The sequence below is a fragment of the Dioszegia hungarica genome (assembly GCF_025882075.1).
Source record: "Dioszegia hungarica strain PDD-24b-2 chromosome Unknown MKK02contig_8, whole genome shotgun sequence".
Lineage (NCBI taxonomy): Eukaryota > Fungi > Basidiomycota > Tremellomycetes > Tremellales > Bulleribasidiaceae > Dioszegia > Dioszegia hungarica.
Window position 1 is genome coordinate 4,758,361 of NW_026515770.1, and position 19,411 is coordinate 4,777,771.

Here is a 19,411-nt window from a genome sequence, read left to right on the forward strand (position 1 = left end):
CGCATGACATCTAGCTTTGCTCAGCTCTCTCAGGCGCCGAGTCATCATGTCTCTCGCTGCCCAGTGCTTTCACTGCCGTCCGAGACAGGTAAACAAGCAAACTGCAGTCCGGAACCGCCCTGGACGATCGGCATCGCGCAGCCCGAGGCCATCACATAAAACAGGATGCTACCTACCCTTCTCCCCTCTTCTTCACTCTCCAGTCAAACCACCTCTTCCCTTCAATCCTCTCTTCTCCACTCCCTAGGACTCCTGGTGATCCACCCCTCTATTCCTTGCAGTGCAAGCGAACCCACTTGACTCGACGTCAACCCACACTCTTTCGGCAGGTCCGACCTTATAATCAACTACCTTCACCTTAACCGCCCCTCACCAGGACATCCTCTTCTTCTACCCCTCTCTTCTCTACCAACCAAATCCTAAACACAATGGTCCACATCAAGTCTACCTCCATCGCTGTCCTCCTCGGTTCGGCGGCTATCTCATCCGCGGCGGTTCTTCCCAACGTGCACAAGCCAGAGGCTCGCGATGGATCGGTCAGCAAGCGGGCATGGAAGGGCAAGCTCGGCGCTCGTGGGCCCTGGAGGCAGGCGACTGACAACTACGTGAGTGTATCCACTGTCTGCAAAAGGATTTAGCTGACAGTCAGCTCATCAATGTTGACCTCACCGGTGACGGCGAGCACCACAACGGGGTAAGTACTCTCGCATTCCTTGTGTACTTGGCTGATCTCCAGCACGGCACCCTCCTCGACATCAACACTCGCGCTCTCGCTCCGGAGCAGCAGGAAGTCCTCCGTCGTCACCTCAAGGCCCACATGCAGCGTACCGAGCCCGTCATCGTGATCGGCTCCGGCTCGCACGAGGTCCCGGCCGACCCCCTCCTCAACATCGAGATCGCCACTGGTCTTCGGGAGCGGGACGATCGTCTTCTCGACCTCGCCGCTCGGCTCATCATCGGCTCTGGCGAGGCTACCAACCGCCTCGCCGCTCGGGACTCGGATCTCGCCGGTCTCGAGGCCGCCGCCAAGGACGCCGGTGTCACGGATGACCAGATGGCAGCGGCCAAGAGTGCGGTCGACAACCTTACTCCGGAGCAGAAGGCCGAGGTCGAGAACGCCGTCAAGCACGCCATGTTCACCGTCGCTCGGCCGGGAGAGAAGAAGCGCAACCTTCCCGGCCCGGCGTACCTCTTCAAGAAGAGCGACGAGGCGGCGATCAACATGATCAAGCAGGGCGGGAAGGTCAAGGTGATTGGGGACGAGGCGGCCAAGGACACTGGGGTGGGCGAGGCGGGCAAGCACGGTGCTCCTCTGCTTGCTCAGCCCAACTCGAAGCGGTCGGTCGCGGATGAGATGGGCGGTGCACCGGGCTACATCGACATCACCTCCCCCGTCTTCAACTCTACGGCTACCCGCCTTGCCTCCCTCGTCCTCTCCACCTCCAACGGTACCAACGAGAACTCGACCTTCGTCCTCAACGCTTCGTCGTCCGTCCGCACCCAGGTCTTCCTCGTTCCCCTCAACTCTACCGAGGCCGGCGGTGAGCCCAAGGAAGGGGACATGATCAAGGTCAACCTCAAGGTCCCCGTCTTTGTCGCCGAGTCGGCCGCGGTCGAGCCCTTCTGCGCCACCTTTGACCCCTCCCCCAATGCCCCCGAGCCAATGACGGTCGAGCCGTGCGAGGAGCCCGAGGACGAGCGGTCCCAGATCTTCCTCTTTGATCCCGAGACCGGCGCGGTCAAGCCCAACTGGACACCCTCGGAGACCAACCAGCAGCTCCTGTCCAAGGTCCCGGACTCGGTCTCGAGCGAAGGCCCCATGCCTACCGACTGGATCGCTTCGTCGGTGTCTAGTGCGGTCGCCTCTGCCACCGCCTCAGCATCGGCTCTCCCTTCCGTATCGGTCTCGGCCAGCCTTGACGCCCCCACCGCCTCCCTTTCGGACGTCGGCGTCATGGCATTGCCTACACCCACCGACCCGGCGCTCGCGTCTGCCCTGCCCACCCCCACAGACGCCGCGCTCGAGCCGGAAGCCACCGCCGAGCCGCTAGAGTCGGGCGTCGAGGACGAGGCGCTTCCCACTGCCACCGAGGACTGGGCAACTGCTGCAGCTGCCCTCCCCACCGAGTCGGTCGAGCCCTCCGCGGTCGTCTCGGCTCTTCCCTCGGACATGCCCTCTGTCATCCCCACTCCTGCCATTTCCTCTGCGGCCGAGGCACTCGTCACCGCCTTTGCAGTTTCGCACTCTGCTGCCGTCCCCTCTGCCTCCGCCGTCGTCTCGCACGCCAAGTCCGCCCCCGCATCCTCCAACGCTGGCAACAACGTCACCTTGATCTTCACCCCTGCCAACGCCTCGGTTCAGAGCAAGGATGACTCGGAGGACGCCGAGCCCGTCCACGCCGGCAAGAGCAAGCGGGAGCACATGGAGGACGACGGTGACTGCGACGACACCCTATCTTCCACCCATGGCTCTGGCGAGATCTTTGCCTTTGCCGACCCCGCTGCCGCCCTCCCTGCCGTCGCACCTTCCGCGCACGCTTCCCACTCATCCGCTCCCGCCGCATCCTCCGCCGCCTCCAAGCCCAAGCCCAAGGCTCCCAAGCTCGCCGAGGATGCCCCCGCGCCTATCGAGTCGGCCAAGAAGGTCAAGGTCGTCGAGGGTGACGTGCAGGTCGATGACGTCCAGGCTCTCGCTGGTCGCTTGACAGTCCGAAACTTGAAGAGGGAGCAGAAGGTTATGATGGCTCCTGCCACTGCGCCTTATGAGTAAGTGAGTACCCTCTCTCCACCTCTCTTCTCGACAGGGAGCCGTCAGCTGATGGTAGCAGATGGACATGGACTTCGGTCGAAGAAGCGGAAAAGGAGCCAGAAGAGACCGTCAAAGTATTTGCGGCCTTGAGCTCTAGGGACTAGTTGTATGCCTGCAGGTTAGCTTTGGTCTTGGAAGCATCTAATAGCAATCTTGCTATCCTGTCCTACTTGTTTGTTCATCAGCAGAGTGGAAGGTGAACCGGTGAACGTGAACGCGTGAACAGATGGAAGGCCTTGGAACAGCGGCGAACAGGTTACAAACCCAATTAGTCATCACTTTCTCGTCAGCTCCATCCGGCAAACTGACCCAAGCTCAAGCTGTTCAAGACCGCTTAACAATTCTTTCCTCCTCTTGCATCTCCATCTCATCTTGAACAATATCCACCCTGTCTCTCCGTACTCCGGTCCTACGTCTAGCCCGCCAACGGCTAGCCAATCCATCAGCGCTTCGAACACCCTTGCGTCGTTTCGTGCATTCGAATTCGACACCTCCGCCTCCGCCCCCTCCCCCAAGTTCTAGCCGGACCACCGCTATCCCCTTCCCTTCTTCTTCTACCGACAACAAACAGTCGATAATGGCGCCTGTCCCGAATGGCCACAGTGCCGATGTTGAGGTGCACGAGCCCAAGGCGGGCGGGGAGAAGAGCAAGAGGATGCACTCGCAGGTCGTCATTATTGGAAGTGGGCCCGCTGGGCACACGGCGGCTATTTATCTGGCGAGGGCAAACCTGGAACCGGTGTTGTACGAGGTGAGCTAAAGAAGCCTTGTCCAAGCATGGGAAAGCTGACAGCGATACAGGGCATGCTCGCTAACGGGTACGTCGGATGAAAGCAGTTACAATAGAAAGCGAGCGCTGACCAAGCAATAGTTTCGCGCCCGGAGGCCAATTGACGACTACGACCGACGTAAGCTGATTAAATCGCACTCCAGGGAGCGCTCTCAGCTGAAACAACAGGTCGAGAACTTCCCCGGGTTCCCAGACGGTGTCACCGGCCCCGAAATGATGGACAAGTTCCGCGCACAATCGTGAGTTATCGCAAGCCGCTCTGCGAGGGGAAGCGAAGAGCTGACCAAGGTAGTGAGCGATTCGGTACCAAGATCATCACCGAGACCATTGCAAAGGTGGACTTCTCACAACGGCCGTTCAAGTACTGGACAGAGGGCGAGGAGGAGGACGCCGAGTTCATGACTGCCGATACGTGAGCTGTTCAAGCCTCCGGTTCCGGTCTGGCCAAGCTGACATGAATAGCATCATCATTGCGACCGGCGCTTCAGCTAAGCGGCTGTACCTTCCCGGAGAAGAGACTTACTGGCAATCCGGTATCTCGGCTTGTGCGGTCTGCGATGGAGCTGTACCTATTTTCAGGAACAAGCCTCTTGCTGTCATCGGTGGTGGTGACTCTGCGGCTGAAGAAGCGACATGTAAGTTTTGGGCTCGACTGCGTGCGACGTGTTTAATTCGATGGCTGACGAATAGACCTCACAAAATACGCTTCGCACGTCTACGTCCTGGTCCGCCGGAACGAATTGCGCGCAAGTAAGATTATGGCCAAGCGCCTGACAAACCACCCCAAAGTCACTGTCCTGTGGAACGTGAGCTTCCTCTTGCAGGTCCTTCTGGAGTGCCATCGAACCAAGCTGACATGTTCAGACCGTAGCTACCGAGTGCAAGGGTGACGGTGACCTCTTGAACGCCCTGGCGATCAAGGATATCAAGACTGGTGAAGAGGAGGATCTTGCCGTGAACGGACTCTTCTACGCTATCGGTACGTTCCCTTCTCCCCTGTTTCCTCCTCCCCATCTCGAAGCTGATGATCAGGCCACGAGCCCGCTACCGCCCTCGTCAAGTCCCAAATCCAGCTCGACGCCGACGGCTACGTCCTCACCGTCCCAGGTACCGCCCAGACATCGATCAAGGGTGTCTTTGCGGCCGGAGACGTACAGGACAAGAAGTATCGTCAGGCCATCACGTCGGCCGGCTCGGGATGTATGGCGGCCCTGGAGGCGGAGAGGTTGATTGCGGAGGAAGAAGCGGAGGATGAGAGTATCCCGGCTGACAAGGTGCATGTGCCGGCTCAGGGGTATCTGGGGACTGATAAGGAGTGAAGAGTGTCGAGCTAGATGGGCATGCATCGGAATCATTGTCGAGGGCGAGCTATTGGCCAAACTGAGAGGTACTCGTCCAGGTCACGTACTCGAGCTCGTTGCGTGCAGTGATTGAGTGACACTGTGCTTCTGCATTTTTTCTACAAAGTAGGCTTCTACGCTTGCCCACGCTGCTTCACTACACCAACCCACCCATGATGTCATTCAGCGCATCCGCCGCTGCCTTGTCCATTTCTTCTTTTGTTGGTTCACGTGCCGGTGGTGGTGGGGCCGCCGCCTCTTCCTTGACATCCGGCTTGACGTCGTCGCCGTTGGCATTGCCATTTTCGATCTCGGGCGGAGGCGCCGGTTGATCCGGCTCTGCAGCGAATTCTTCCTAGACAAGATCAGCTAATTTCCTCTTTGATGGGTGACTTAATTCTGGAAACCATAGCTTACCTCTGGCACACTTGCCGTCAGAATCGTCCGCCCCGCAAACTGTCTCCCGCCCAACGCCTTCATTGCCTTCCCAGCACTGGCCACTTCCTTGTACAGCACATACACTCTGCCCACACCATGATGTTCGTCGATCCTCTTTGCCCTCGCCTCCGTCTGCGCCGCACTATCATTGGCACTCCACGTCTTGTCCTTCGGTACCGGCCTCGGCACGCGCACGCCCTCGATCTCGCCGTACTTGCCGCACTCCTCGTTGATGTCTTCGAGGATATCTTGGTAGTCCTGGTCGTCATACAGTTCGTCGGAAGTGACCATGTTGAGGAGGAGCATGACGCGGGAGGTGGGACCGGCGGCTTCGGGGTTGGAAGCCTGGGCGAGAATCGCATGCGCGACCATGCCCATCCCGGAGGCACCGGTGTTGCGGCCCATCTCGGCCCGCTGGACGACGAGAGTACGATCGCCGAGCTGGAAGTTGTGGAGACCGGCGATGGCCATGTCGGTGGTAGGGGTGTCAACGTATTCGGCAAAGGCAAAGCCCTGCACGTCAGCTGTGAGCCTGACGACGAGCAAGCAAGCAAACTGACCTTGGACGCAGTACCGTCCTTGACCAGATTGAAGCTCTTCAACTCCCCAAAGCTCTTCATGAGCTCCATCACCTGCTCGTCGTTCAGGTATGTGGGAAGACCGCCGATGAAGAGTTTGTTCGGGCTTTCCGAGACCGTCATTCCTACACCTCCCGCCATGGTGCCGAGCGCAGTATCGATCCCGATATAGTCCTTTGGCGGCTTGACAGTGATTTTGACATCGGCAATCGTTTCGCCGTCGAATTGCATCGCTCCTGTAGCTTCGTCGGGTGTCCGGAACTGATCATCAGCACGGTGACGACGATCTCGAACGGAACAATTCACTTCGATGAATGCAAATCGCTTCTCCTCGTCAATACCAACTTCCTGGACGATGTCACCCCCCAAAGCCCCAGCTGCCAGGTTGTTCTCCTTCATGAGCTTAGTGAAGTGGTTTCGGAGGACTTCTTCCGTGTGCGCATCGGTAATGTTGCCAATATAGATCCGCTTGGCTTGTCGAACAGAGTTGACGACGTTTCCGGGGGCGAACGAGCCGGCAATGAGTGCAGGTGGGATACCGAGGTGGGCAGGGGGAGGTACACGACCTGGGCCATACGAGAACATCCCTATCGGATCAGCTTGCCTTCGGCATTCCGCCAACCTGTCAGCTTACCGGTCATCTTGGCTTCCATCGCGCCCAATCCCTCGAACATGGGCGGCCGGAGATCCCAGAGCGACTTCTCGATATGCCGACTTTCGAGGGGTACCGTGCCTGGAGGGGTAGGATCTCTGGGTGACTCTTCCCTCCTACCCCGTCCTTCTGGCCTGCCTCTCCCTCCATCCCTGTCGCCGCCATATCCACCACCTCCACCACCCCCGTATCCTCCTCCTCCCCCTCGATCACCACCATAGCCTCCGCCTCCTCCCCCACCACCGCGGTAACCTCCTCCTCCGCCCCTTCCACCTCCTCCACCGCCTCGCCAGTCTCCGCCACCGCCCCTGTCGTCTCGACGGGGCTGATAGTCTCCGCGCATAGGCTGGGCGAACGATTCCTCATCGTACCTCATCCGCCTGGCTGGCGGACCGCCCATCGGCTCCGCATAACCTCCATCATCGTCTTCCCTCCGCCTTCGCCGCCCGTCATCCCTGTACCCTCCTCCACCACCTCCCCTGTCATCCCTGTCCCGGCCGTACGAGTCCCTCTCCCCCCGCTCGTGACCACGATGTTCCCTGTCCCGGCCGGAATGCTCGCGCCGGTCATCTCGTTCGTCTCGGTGGTGTCGCCGTTCTCCACGGTCATTGCGGTCTCCATCTCGCTCTCGATGACTGCGGTGTCCTCGGCCTTAAAGTCAGCTTGCATACCTCTTGGCCGCACAGCGCCAACTCACCGTCATCCTCCCCTGACCGGGATTTTGAGTACGACGGAGCTGCGCCGTCGAGCGCGTCTATCAATCAGCTTGAGCGTTTCAAGCTGGCAGCCCGCCTGAATATGGACGACTCACTGAATCCTGGCTCCATGTTGCTGATGCTATGAGTACCGTATACAGATACACCTTTGAAGCTGCATCTCATGCACCATCTCGAAAACAACCCTTACGGAACGTTGCAACCGACGCGGGCGGCGTTATCGGCGTTAAATGCCTAGTGGCAACCTCCTTTATCATCAGGGAGAAGCGCGATTTCCGAGTGATGCCATGCATAGAGTCTGATATTTTTGTTTAGAGTGGATCTACAAGAGGGTCATCGCAGGGCTTATCCGTCGTATGCGACAAATTCAATCTCGACGTCGGTTCCGCCAGCGGGGAGCTGGGCGACACCGACGCAAGTCCGCGCGGGCTTCGGGTCGGGCATCATCTCCTTGTACACCTGTGCTTGTTAGCTCTGAGTCAGCAGAACTTGTTATCTAAGAGCGCAGTCCGAGCTAGCAAATGGGAAGTCACAAACACACCTCGTTGATAGCGTCAAAGTCGCGAGAGAGGTTGGAGAGGTAGATGTTGGCCTTGACGACGTTGGCGAGTGTCATGCCCGCGCCTTTGAGGACGGCCTCGAGATTCTTTGTTATCAGCACAGCTCTGGGACACGTTGGATTGCTGCAGTCTTGGACCATACCTGAATGACCTGACGGGTACGGTCCTGGACCTGATGGCCATCAGTACAGGCTTATCAATGAACGGTCGGTACCCGATCCCAGGTATATGGACTCACAGTGCCCTCGACCATCTTCATCTCCTTCGTCATACCGACCGATCCGGAGGTGTAAACATAATTCCCAGCTCGGACGGCTTGGGAGTACTGTGCCCATCAGCCCAGGTTCCCCCTTATCGTGCGCAAAGGAGGACGTACGATAGGAAGAGGCGCCGGGGCGTCCTTGGTGAGGATGTACTCAGCTGGCATTGTGTCTATTATGGTCTAGAGGAAGAGGTAAATGTTTGCGGAGATGATGGGATGAAGGACGATGGGAGACGCGAATAGAAGACCCTCGAAGCCTCGGGGAAATCTAGTCTAACGGCGGAATCAGCCGCGCGCTGCCGACAAGGTGGGGGAGAGAGTGGGGGGACCGGCCATATCGAGCGGGTCTCGTTTCTCAACGAGCAGGCTTCTGCGGCAGCAACGCAATGCAACAGCAATATACCCGCAGGGAAGAGAGAGATGCGGTGCCGTAGATTCGTGGATCAATGGTCGATCATGCTCATCCCACAATGGCCACAGAGCGCTTCGCGCCTGGCAGGACTCTTGCACTCTTGGAGACCCCGCGAGATCCGCCTCCAGCTTTGATTGAACGGGGCCAAGACTGCAGATGACACTTCTATGGCCCCGCGCCAGACCTGATTGAGTACCTCTTGGCCTCACTGAGTGGTCTTAGGGAGGCTGCAACGGTCCTCTGACTCGACATGCATGCTGTGAGCGCAGGATGGGGGACAAGGAATGTTAGCGAATTGCTCCTTGCGGTAACTGTGATTCTACTCGCTCGGGCTCTTGTTATCGGCCGAGATCTATCCGGATACAAACGTAGTCTCTCTTTCCTCTTGCTTTTCTCTCTCCTTGTTCAAGTGTTGTTGATCAGCTTATTCACACCTTCGCACAGCCAGTGATCTTCAACGTACCGGTCGGAAAGCTGCCGCGTCAATTTTAAGCTCGTATCCCCGCTTCCAACGCTTTGAGAGCTCAAAATGGCGGTCCCCAACGGTTTCAACAAGCGGGTAGCCCCCGTGCTCCCTGCTATGGGTCTTCACAGCTTCCACAATGACTCGTATGTATCTTTTCCACGCTTCGCAGGTCTCCTGTACGAGCCACAGCATGCACTTGCTGACTCCGTAGCCCGCCATTCGCAGGTACTGCCTCCGAGCAGCCTGATCCCGAACCTCTCTCCCTTGACTCTTCCATCCACGCCCTACACGCAGCTCCAGAAGCGGCCGTACCACATCCGGCTCCAGGCGGACAACCCCTCACCGGCACGCGTCAGACGGCTGACTCAATCCCTGGTCCTTCTCGGCCAAACGGAATCGCCTCGCAGCACGCATCATCCGAGTCGGAAGGCGGTGGGCCCGAGCGCCGAGCAGGGCACGAGCGCATTCTCACCGCCGAGGATGAGCACCTGTCCAAGTCGCGCTCGAAGCGGCTCTTGTCCGGCTACCTCTTTGGCGATCCGCACAAGGACGTTGCCATCCCCATATCGAGAAACCCCACTCCACCGCTCTCGAGTCATGGATTGGATTCACCCCCCTTGACGGAGGCGGACGAGTCGGAGCTTCAGCCCAGTCTGGGACAGACGGCGGACGCCGTGGATGCGGAGGCAGGTGAAGATGATATACGAGAAGCGGGGCTGGGGCGGGATGATGGGTTGGTCAAGGGTCACGCTGGGCCTAGTGCGAGGCGGAATACGCAGACCAGGGATAGGGAGTCTGGGTGGGATGCGTTGAATGGACTGAATGACGGAGAGGCGGATCTGGACGAGTCGGCCCCACAAGGCGAGGGAGGGACGGAGGACTATCTCAGCGGGATGAAGGACTATGTCTTCCCAAGACACAGACTTCGGACAAGCATGAAAGGTGAGTTTCTCCTCAAACGTCCGGAAGGAGAGGACTCACGCTGATATGTTACAGACGAGACGAAGATCCCCATCGTTATCGTTGCATGCGGCTCATTCTCACCGCCGACATATCTGCACTTGCGAATGTTCGAGATGGCCAAAGACGAAGTGGTTGAGTCCCAGACATACGAGATCATGGGCGGGTACTATTCTCCAGTGTAAGTGACTGGCTAGCGCGACTCCGTATCTCTGCTGATCAAGCAGGTCCTCGAAGTACAAGAAGTCCGGTCTCGCCCCAGCGATCCACCGCGTCCGAATGTGCGAGCTCGCCGTCGAGCACACCTCTACCTGGTTGATGGTCGACCCTTGGGAGGCTGGACAGGCAGAGTACCAGCGTACCGCGGTCGTCCTCGAACACTTTGATGAGCTACTCAACTCGGCAGACGGCGTGATGGGTGGCGGACTGGTCATGAGTGATGGGAAGCGGAGAAGGATCAAGGTGATGCTGCTGGCTGGAGGGGATCTGATAGAGAGCTTTGGCGAGCCCGGTGTGTGGAGTGAGCCAGATGTGAGTGGGCTGTGACCTGACTGTAATGGAACAAGCCAGCTGACATTGCAGCTACATATCATTCTCGGCCGCTTTGGCTGCTTGATCGTCGAGCGCGCCGGATCCGATGTCTGGGCGTTCCTCCTCTCTCACGACATCCTGTACCACCACCGCCGGAATGTGATTGTCATCAAGCAGCTTATCTACAACGATATCTCTTCTACGAAAGTCAGGCTGTTTGTGCGGAGAGGGATGAGCATCAAGTGAGTTTCCGGCTTCGATCTCATCGGAGGACTGAGCTCATAAAACTCAGGTACCTGTTGCCAAATAGTGTCATTCAGTACATCTACGACAATAAATTATATAGAGGATCTGACGCGAAGACGATCGCGCCGTGATTATATTGTAGATCTCAGAGCTAGGGCATGTATCTCTATGGTTGTGTGCCTACAACTTGTAGCCATCCAGAGAGATTCATACACGCTGTAGATAGTGAACTGTGGTAGAGAGGATCTGAGTAGAAGCTGGTCGCACAATTCGTATGTTGCAATCTCAGAGCTGGGGGCGGTATCTATGACTTCGTGTCTACAACTTATGAGTATCTATGAGAGTCATCTACGCTGCAGATATTGTACAGCTACAACAGACCCGACCGTGATTCCTCCCAAGAACCCGCATACAGTCGCCCATCCCCCGAGCCGGCTGCAGTACTCCCCTATCACCCTCTCTGCCCAAAGCGACGGGCACTGTCCCACATCGTTCGGTCCGACCACCTTCTTCCCCTTCTCCCATCCCTCCTCCAGCACCCTGTTCCTGAGCGCTTCTGACCTGAAGTCACCCATCAGATCCAGACTCCACGAGTCGCACATCCCAATCATCCACGCCATCCGCTGCTGTCCCAGCTCGCCGCCCACTCCGGGCGCCCGCTTCCTCAACTCCCCTCGTAGTTCCCCTACACCCGCGATAGCCTCCTCGACATTTTCCGGCAGCGCTGCAATGACTCTATCCCGCACCATCGCCCCGATCTTCGGTCCTTGTCCCTGCGTGGACACCATGACCTGCAGCGGTCCCCTCCTGAGTTGCGCCCCAAAGTAAAAGTCGCACTCTGGCGGGACATCCGCTACGTTCACCGGGATATGTTTCTCCCGTGCCATATAGCAGACTTCCCGACTGAGTGGATTGTTGTCGATGGCAGTGAGGACCATGACAAAGTCATCGACGATGATGGGGTCGGATCGACCCGTATAGTCCCGGTCGTGCCATGTGATGTCGTCGGCATTGGTGGTAAGGCGGTGAGCGATGGAGGGCTCAAGAGGGGAGGGGGCGACGATAGTGACGTGGGCACCAGACTCGAGGAGGAAGAAGAGACGCCCAGAAGCTACGACTCCGCCGCCGATAAGGAGCACACGGCGATTCTTGAGTTGATAGGCGATGAGGAGGGAGGCGCCTTTGACGATGGGAGGGTACTGTGTAGTCAGCTCGGCGTGTCTTCTATCAAAGTGCCATAAAGATTATGACCTACCTCCTCGGGAGGTGGAGCAGCTTCAGCTATACCCATCTTGATTCTGAAGTTGTGGAAAGGCGATGTACAACAAGTGGTCTGGAAATCTGGTATCTTCTCGTCCCGACCTGTGTGGGGCTCCATCATCCATTGCTCGCTGGACAGATAGAGATGATACAGAAGATTCCATGATCTGCACCTATGCTACATACCAATTAGTCCGCTCTGTCATCGCCCTGAGTCGTAGTACTGTCCCTTTGTTCGACCAGCATCCGCAACAGCTCCTCTATCCGTTTCTGCCGACTCTCGATCCCGTCCAGCCTCGTCCGCACCTCTTCTACTTCACCCACTGCAACGACGGCATCCCCCACGCCAGGCATCCGCAGTGCCTCCACGACCTGCGAGGCCTTGCCAATTGTATCCTCCAGCTTGTCATCTTCCGACCGAGGCGATGTGGGTTGAAGGACCGTCATGGGACTGACCTGGTCATCTGCGATCGCGATTGCGGACCGAGTTGGGCTATCCCGGGCGACGGGGAAACGGACGCTCCTCGTCGTTCCCTGCCTAGACCCCTCGGGGATCTCTTCCAGACTACTCAGCCCCCGACTATGTCCCGCGGCCGGTAAAGACCATGGTGCCTCCCGCGGCCGTTCCTCCTCCTGCGTCTTTGGCTCGGTCCGGCCGAGACTGCTAGCCCCGATAGGCTGGCTGGTGACTCTCGAGTGTTTCCGCCGTTGCGTGGGACTGAGGATGCTGGCGAGTGTGGGATGAGAGGAGCTGGCGGGTAGCATGGCATGCATGAGTGATTGTCTCCGAGACCGGTCCGGACTCTTCACGAAGAGCCGGGCGAGAGGACTCGGCTCATGGATCGAGCTGTTACGGCGAGGTCGGGCGCGAGGTCCTGCTGGGATAGATGGACGGTCAGGGGAAGGGTCTCGGCTGGGCATGCTGTTCGACCGGGACCGAGGCGTTTCCGGAGCGCGTATGAGCCGGCTGGGTGATGCGGTGAGTGGCGGGGCGGATGAGAGCGGGCGTTCAGTCTCGCGTCCGGTAGGCGGTGAGCCGGGTTGACTCTGGCCCTTGTCCTCTTGACTCTCGCCTAGGAGGTGGAGATCATCTTCCAGGATATCGTCATCCCATCCCCGGTAGAAGCTGCCAACCTCCCGCTCGATCTCGAACACAAAGCCGATATCTTGGCTAGAGGTGTAGCTGTCGAATCCAGCTATCGTGTCAGCTCTTACCTTACACCTTACAAGACAGCTATTGGAAACGTGGGCTCACCTGCTGATCGGAGTTTGCGAGGCAAGTAACCCAGATAGTCATCCACGTAGTCCCAAATCTGCTCCGCCATGCTCGTGTCGTCATATTTGTTCCGCTCGTACAGCGCAATACACAACAAGACCGGCAAATTCGACGCCCGGATCATTGTCACTTCCTTGTAAGCTTTCTGCCTTCAGCCGTGTTAATAATCAGAACAGCTCACCGTTCAGCTTGTGGAACCACCTCGGATTGAGTATGTAGCTCATCGGCCACATGAAGATGACGGCGACGAGATTGAAGGGGAGTTGATAGCTGAACACGGCGTCTACTTTGTCAGCTCAGTCCAATAGGCTGATAAGTCACGGCATACCTGCTTTGACCCCTTCGAGTGTTGCCACAGCTTTGCGAAACATGGACTGCCAGTCAGCCTCGATCGCGCGATAGGGTCCACCTAGCTCACCTCGGCAGCCGCATCCGCGTTGATGGTCGCAAACGTGTTTCCGAGGATAGCGACCAGCACAGTCAACAACAGCGTATTCGACAAAAGCGCGTAAGAGACCATGAGCATCGGACCGAGGAATGGATGGAAATCGTCTGTCCTGGATTAGCTACTTCCTCTTAGCTGCGCAGTAGATAACTTACGGGCAGATTCGAATCCCGAAGCATCGAGCCCAAAGTATACTTCCAGCAACCACCAGCCGATTTGGGATAGCTCAAAGCGGCCTTGTGCGAGGGTGAAAAGGGCGTACGCGAAGCCGCAGAAGCAAAAGACGGCTACTCCCATAAGGACTATGAAACCCAGTCAGCTATGTGGCCTCGTCCAGCAGCGTCGATTTCATAGCTTACAGAAGAACTCGGTCAGCATCGAGCGGATGCTAAGTACCATCAGGTTGTCCGCGAGCGTGACGAAAGCAAGTCGCGGAAAGATGAGGACCGCACCTGAGATGTCAGCTGAGTCTAGATCTCCAGAGAGACGGCGCACCAATAGCGAGCCAATTCGCTCCCAGACGAAGCGCTTCGGCATCGTGCTGCCAAAAGCCGTATACCCTCGCGCTCAGATAGACCGCGTAGATGACCATGAACGTCAAGTCGAAACCGTTGACTAACGAGCTGCTGAAGACTGCGCGCGTGTCAGCTTCCCCTTTTCCGCTTACATGTCAAGCGTCGAGCTCACCCTTTACACCTCTCTCTCGCACCGCGGCGAGCTTGTCCAAAGAGAATGCTGCCTTGTAAGCTGGATCTTAGGCTACAGCTGCAGCGATGCGCTCAGTGGATAGCTTACCTAATGCGTATACCACGAACGCCATCTCCCTCTTGTTCATCCTCGAGTCCACCAAACCCTCCATCGCTAGAACGTACAGGAAGAATAGGACGACGAAGTTGCTGTACTCGATGATGGAACGGATCTTGGGCACTTTCAGACTGAAGTTATCAGCTGATTTCCCAGCGGCCGGGGAGTATTTAAAAGCTTACCGGTAGTGGTCAAGTAATGGCGCTTTGTGAGGGTTGTACATCTGGATGGGCCGTTTCTTGTAGTTCTGCCAGGATCAGCCAAGCGCTTAGACGAAGTCCAAAAGTATCGCCTACATCCGCTATAAGAGCGCGGACATTCTGCGCCGAGTAGATGATCCGTCCCGACCATATACCCTCTGATCCGTCAGCCGCTTTACCTATTTCTCGCTGACGTCGAAGCTCACCTATGACCTTTTGGCAGGATGGACTTCGGATGAACCGCTTAGACGAGCTCACAATAGCCATCTGTCTCAGTCAGCTCGATGACCCCCTCCGGATCCCCCTTTCGAGAGGCTCACCTCCAAGGCATTTGCCGAGTGCTCCAAGAGATCCTCATCCTCTTCTCTCGTCTTCTCGATGATCTCCTCTGAAGCACCCTGAAAGATCGCCCATGGGGTCAAGAGGACCGTGGCGAGGGGTAAGGACCGCTCGGACCATCCTCCTGCACTGCGGTCAGCTTGAGACTGGCCCCGCGAAGCAGCTCTTGGGCTCACGCAGTACCCGGATCGCCAGAATCTCACATAGCGTCGCCCTTGAGAGTGACAAGGTGGAGATACTGAGCTGTTGCGAGTCCCGGACGAATTGAACCTTGTTCAAAAGCAGACAGAAGACTGATCAAGTCAGCTGGAAGATACTCCACTGCGGCAAGCGACGTGATGAGCAGCTGTACAGACCGGTCGACTGATTTTGCAGCTCCAGGTATTTCTCGGTCAATGGTCTACAGCATGAGCTTGATTCCCCCAGACCGGTACATGAGACTAAGAGCTCACCGGACGATGGTATAAGTAGAGTCAGGAGCCAGGAGCTGATCATATGTCAAAGGGGTGTCTGCCAACCGTCAGTTGTTGTATCGCCCCGCCTAGCAGGTCTTCAGCATACCGATATGGGACAAGATATCCACTCGGATTTGATGAATGAGAGGGTAGACTAAAGTCTGGCGATTCAGCTTAATTCTCCTCCGCTTCGGTACAGCGGACGCACCTCGGACAAGATCCTGGAGCTTGGTCCATTCCCACTTGCACCGAGTAGAGGGGTCGCCTCTCCGCTCAGAGTCATCTTGCCAGCATTGGGAGCAGGAGTGACTTATGCTAGAGCTCTGCAAGGGAGGATCGCAGCTGCTGCGCGTGATTATGAAGGGGATAAAGGAGTTCAAAAGATGAAACCAGACGGAGAGGTTGAGCGTCATTGAGCGTTGCGCGTGAGGACGAGGAATGCTGAGCTCGTGCCTGATTCCAGGGAAGTTGAACCTTATCATTATCGCCAAGAAGCTATGCTGTTCGTCAACAGAAGCGGTGAGTTCAGCTGCCTCAAAACATCTAGCATATAGACTGATGCATAACAAGAGATATATACACAGTACAAGTCTTCAGATCCCCTAAGCTCGCTCTACTGCTTATCACCTACCAAGCTCCTCAAAGTGGCACCTTCTTCCCCGAGTCCCCCAGCTCCCGCCTGTCCTGCACTGGCGACTTGCCCGGACTGCTCCGCTGGCTCTGTCCCGACGGACTGATCCGGGTATTCTGACCATCAATAGCCACCCGGAGAGGGGGAAGGGTGAACCCGCCCGAATTGGCATTCTCGCTCGCCAAGGCAGAGGAGATGCTGATTTTGGGAGACCGATCCGTTTGCCCCGGTACCGTCTGTGTCTGGACGGTAGGCGAGTGTGACAGGCTCCGAGCGGGTTGCTGCCGAGGCTGCTCGGGCGGAGGCTGATGAGATTGCTGATGGTGCTGGGATTGTTGCTGGTGGTAGGGGTTTTGGTAGGGGTTGATGGTGTCGATGTATGGGGAGGGGGCATTGTGGACGGGGGGCATCAATTGTGAGGTGTATGGTGACCTCATGGGCTGTTGTTCCCGATACGCACCGCCATATGGGGCGTGGGAACCCATGGAGGGCAATGGGTAGGCGTACTGTCCCTGGCCTTGGCCCTGCTGTGGAGCTAACGATTGCGGTGCTGATCCTGATGCTCGCCGTTCGTCTCCTTGGCTTTGTTCGGTAGAAGAGGAGGGAGTGGGGAGGCCAGGAGATGAGAAGCCCGAGTTATGTTGGCCAGGTCGGTCTCGGTACGGGTGGTACCGGTCGTACCCGTTGTGCTGAGCGGGCACGTTGACGGGGTAGGATGGTGCCGAGCGACCATTGTTTGCTGGAGCATAATAAAAGGGGGAGTTATACGCGCCTGACAGGCCATCTCGAGAATCCGATGGATGTGACTGGTCGGCGTAGCCGTTTCCTCGCGCGGGCTGGGTCTGAGTTGCGGTCGCTAGGCCAGGCATGCTGACCTGCGGCGAAGGCAACGCGGACTGGGGAGGAGAGGGTAGCTCAGACTTGGCTGAAGGCCTTCGTGCTGAAGATGCTTCTCCACTGTTTGCCCTGCTCTCAGGCGCCGCTGTTCCGGCCGTCCCTTCCCTCTGACCCGTCCCTTCGCGCCGCCGCTCCCACTCTGGCCATATTCCCGGAACGACTTGAAGCGTCGAGAGGAGTGGAAGCTCGTGGGGGAGGGGTAGTGGGCTGTGCGCGTCGCCCTGAGGATTCGACCTCGACGAATAGCCAACGACGTGAAATTTCTTCACTTTGCCGCTGACTGGGTGAGTCATACTGGTCGAGTAGGTCTGCTTGACCAGTGCTTCGCGAGGAGGGTTGGGGTAGAAGCTGGGGTAGGGGTAGGCCGCGTCAGGCTGGTTGACCGGTGGAGAGTGATGTTCGTTTATTCTGCCCGTCAGCCAGAACTTTCTTGTCTGGCCCGAGCAGACTTACTCGGTATATACCAAAAATCCTCCACCGCCAACCCTAGATGCTCCCCATTTCCGCCCGTCTGTCCATCTCCGCATGTTTGTCTCCTCTGCCCATTAGCGCCGAGCCCTATCTTCAGCCTTGACGTGACTCACCCTCTTCCCATACCCAAACTGTCCCCGGTCTGATCTGAGACCGCTCATGCCCCGTCAACCGCCTAGTCACCCGAGGCACAAGGCCAACCCGGACCGCTTCCAGCACGTGAATCCTGTCACCGTCAGCTTAATGCTCGCGTCGCTGAGTTTTCCGAGCAGCCAAGCGAAACTTACGCATCAGCAGGCGACTTGAGCGCGCAAATTGCTGCCGGCTGCTGCGTCGACGTCGGAGCGTACATCTTTTGGAGCTGTCTTGAGTGCCTAGAGCGGACCGACTGCGGGGTAGAGATGAGTGGTCGCTGGCGGAGTGGTAGCCCGACAAAGTATGGATGAGAGTCGTATGTCGATCAAAGAAGGTATAGGTAAAGAAGGGTAAACACGCTAGCCGCTCGCGTTCCCGAGATCTAAAGTTTGGAAATTTGCGGGATGGGGTATGCGGAGGAAGACTTCGTTGTTCTATCGAGCGGGCTATACGGTAACTACAGCAAAGCGAAGAGTGGAACGGGAAAGTGGGCGCCAAGTTCAGAAAGAGATGCTGAGTATATAAAGCTTGAAGTGCATCCAAATCCTCGGGTCTACGTCAACAAGCATGAAGCCGACATGGTGCTCCGTCCGTACCCCATGACTTGAGGATTGCTGAACGGGAAAGGGAAAAGTCGCAGAGCCCAAATGCCGCAAAGTGACATCTTTCGCCTGACCGGGTACTCCTGTTATAGATGGACCATGTGGGACAACGCTGTCAGCTTCAGTGGTATAGCCGCTCGGAGGCACCCTCCACTTCGAAATGAGATCTCGGACACCACCTCCGATATACCCCCGAGTGCAGCGAGGAAGGGGAAGGATGGGGGAGAGACGGGGGACCATCGCTCATTGATAGCGGACTGGGTCGGACCGGCTGTGCCTCAACTGCATTCCGTACCGGCCCAGGCGGCCGAGATCTCGCAGGATCTCGTAGCTAGCTGGAACCGCGGTACCTGGTCTAGCGAGGAACAAGCTCCAAGAAGAATTATCCTGGACCGACTCAGCACTATTCGGGGGCCGTCGTGGATCGTGGAGGGCTTCCGTCCTTCCGCACTTCTCCCCCTCGGACACCTGACTGATCTCGATCAGAGTGTGCCACCTTCAGCCACCGGCCCTCCGCATGACGTGAGGCTGGCAACATCGTTCCGCTGGGTGCCTTCAGCCCGTGTAGATCTCCAGCTGCGGCATGACATCCTCTCGTCTTCTCTCGTGGCCTTGCTCTCCTTGCAGCTCCTTGCTCCCCTTATCGAGCCGGCGGCTCAGGATATGGTTCAAGTCTCAGGAACTAGGACAGATCGGCCGTACAGTTCCCGTCCGCTTGAAGCAGGCACGCGCAAAGGATAAACCGCCCACGCCGTAAAAGTCAGATCTGTGATCAGGTGACTTGTGAGCGCGTGAGACGCCCTAGCCGGTTACTGACGGATACCGGTCTGTCCGCCATGACGAATCGATGCGCAACACGTCGGAACGCGGACCGTCCTTGTCCATGACGAGCAGCGCCAGAATGAGTCGCATGGTACCATGCAGTCGAGGGGGCCAAGGCTGGCCAAGGTCAGCTGTGTGTTACTATCTGGCCACAGTTCGATATCCGCCCACTTCCTTGTATCGGAATCTCGCTGCTCGCTCGTACAGCTGCCGCCATGCCCCGAGAGATCTACAGGCGACGCGTCATGACCCGTCATCGTGCTCAAAGTCTGGCGACTATTCGTGAAGTATGGCAGTGGCATAGCATGACGAGC

General features: G+C 57.5%; 8 protein-coding genes across 8 annotated transcripts; 3 read left to right on the plus strand and 5 right to left on the minus strand.

Annotated features, from left to right (window-relative positions):
- Positions 1-428: 428 nt before the first annotated feature.
- Positions 429-2,913, plus strand: MKK02DRAFT_45570 (uncharacterized protein; the record flags this gene model as incomplete). The annotated part of the gene is made up of 4 exons (XM_053093493.1): positions 429-605; positions 650-694; positions 737-2,766; positions 2,829-2,913. 4 exons carry the CDS (start codon positions 429-431, stop codon positions 2,911-2,913), a joined length of 2,337 nt encoding a protein of 778 aa, XP_052946639.1.
- A 473-nt stretch (positions 2,914-3,386) lies between these two features.
- Positions 3,387-4,918, plus strand: MKK02DRAFT_25136 (uncharacterized protein; the record flags this gene model as incomplete). The annotated part of the gene is made up of 9 exons (XM_053086992.1): positions 3,387-3,560; positions 3,611-3,627; positions 3,681-3,717; positions 3,768-3,838; positions 3,892-4,011; positions 4,062-4,234; positions 4,290-4,405; positions 4,464-4,578; positions 4,632-4,918. The coding sequence occupies 9 exons, from the start codon at positions 3,387-3,389 to the stop codon at positions 4,916-4,918; spliced, it is 1,110 nt and encodes a 369-aa protein (XP_052946640.1).
- Positions 4,919-5,096: 178 nt separating this feature from the next.
- On the minus strand, positions 5,097-7,259 carry MKK02DRAFT_26570 (putative splicing factor; the record flags this gene model as incomplete). The annotated part of the gene is made up of 6 exons (XM_053087219.1): positions 5,097-5,201; positions 5,357-5,890; positions 5,938-6,216; positions 6,262-6,542; positions 6,590-6,733; positions 6,848-7,259. Coding segments are annotated over 6 exons (1,755 nt in total), but the record flags the coding sequence as incomplete, so codon positions are not given.
- Positions 7,260-7,668: 409 nt separating this feature from the next.
- On the minus strand, positions 7,669-8,310 carry MKK02DRAFT_45573 (putative Brt1; the record flags this gene model as incomplete). Its single annotated transcript, XM_053093494.1, has 5 exons — positions 7,669-7,782; positions 7,865-7,969; positions 8,026-8,055; positions 8,122-8,208; positions 8,260-8,310. 5 exons carry the CDS (start codon positions 8,308-8,310, stop codon positions 7,669-7,671), a joined length of 387 nt encoding a protein of 128 aa, XP_052946642.1.
- A 916-nt stretch (positions 8,311-9,226) lies between these two features.
- Positions 9,227-10,891, plus strand: MKK02DRAFT_24738 (nicotinate-nucleotide adenylyltransferase; the record flags this gene model as incomplete). The annotated part of the gene is made up of 5 exons (XM_053086926.1): positions 9,227-9,965; positions 10,020-10,164; positions 10,211-10,514; positions 10,566-10,756; positions 10,807-10,891. Coding segments are annotated over 5 exons (1,464 nt in total), but the record flags the coding sequence as incomplete, so codon positions are not given.
- Positions 10,892-11,085: 194 nt separating this feature from the next.
- MKK02DRAFT_45575 (putative NAD(P)-binding-domain-containing protein) lies at positions 11,086-12,051 on the minus strand (the record flags this gene model as incomplete). The annotated part of the gene is made up of 3 exons (XM_053093495.1): positions 11,086-11,095; positions 11,142-11,959; positions 12,016-12,051. 3 exons carry the CDS (start codon positions 12,049-12,051, stop codon positions 11,086-11,088), a joined length of 864 nt encoding a protein of 287 aa, XP_052946644.1.
- A 158-nt stretch (positions 12,052-12,209) lies between these two features.
- MKK02DRAFT_45576 (uncharacterized protein) lies at positions 12,210-15,822 on the minus strand (the record flags this gene model as incomplete). The annotated part of the gene is made up of 19 exons (XM_053093496.1): positions 12,210-13,216; positions 13,276-13,425; positions 13,478-13,579; positions 13,625-13,670; positions 13,715-13,848; positions 13,897-14,043; positions 14,101-14,193; positions 14,237-14,374; positions 14,429-14,476; positions 14,537-14,676; positions 14,728-14,792; positions 14,842-14,903; positions 14,952-15,012; positions 15,066-15,208; positions 15,261-15,377; positions 15,441-15,484; positions 15,537-15,594; positions 15,646-15,700; positions 15,748-15,822. The coding sequence occupies 19 exons, from the start codon at positions 15,820-15,822 to the stop codon at positions 12,210-12,212; spliced, it is 2,685 nt and encodes an 894-aa protein (XP_052946645.1).
- A 356-nt stretch (positions 15,823-16,178) lies between these two features.
- MKK02DRAFT_45577 (Gti1/Pac2 family-domain-containing protein) lies at positions 16,179-17,890 on the minus strand (the record flags this gene model as incomplete). The annotated part of the gene is made up of 4 exons (XM_053093497.1): positions 16,179-17,475; positions 17,521-17,605; positions 17,652-17,764; positions 17,826-17,890. 4 exons carry the CDS (start codon positions 17,888-17,890, stop codon positions 16,179-16,181), a joined length of 1,560 nt encoding a protein of 519 aa, XP_052946646.1.
- Positions 17,891-19,411: the final 1,521 nt, after the last annotated feature.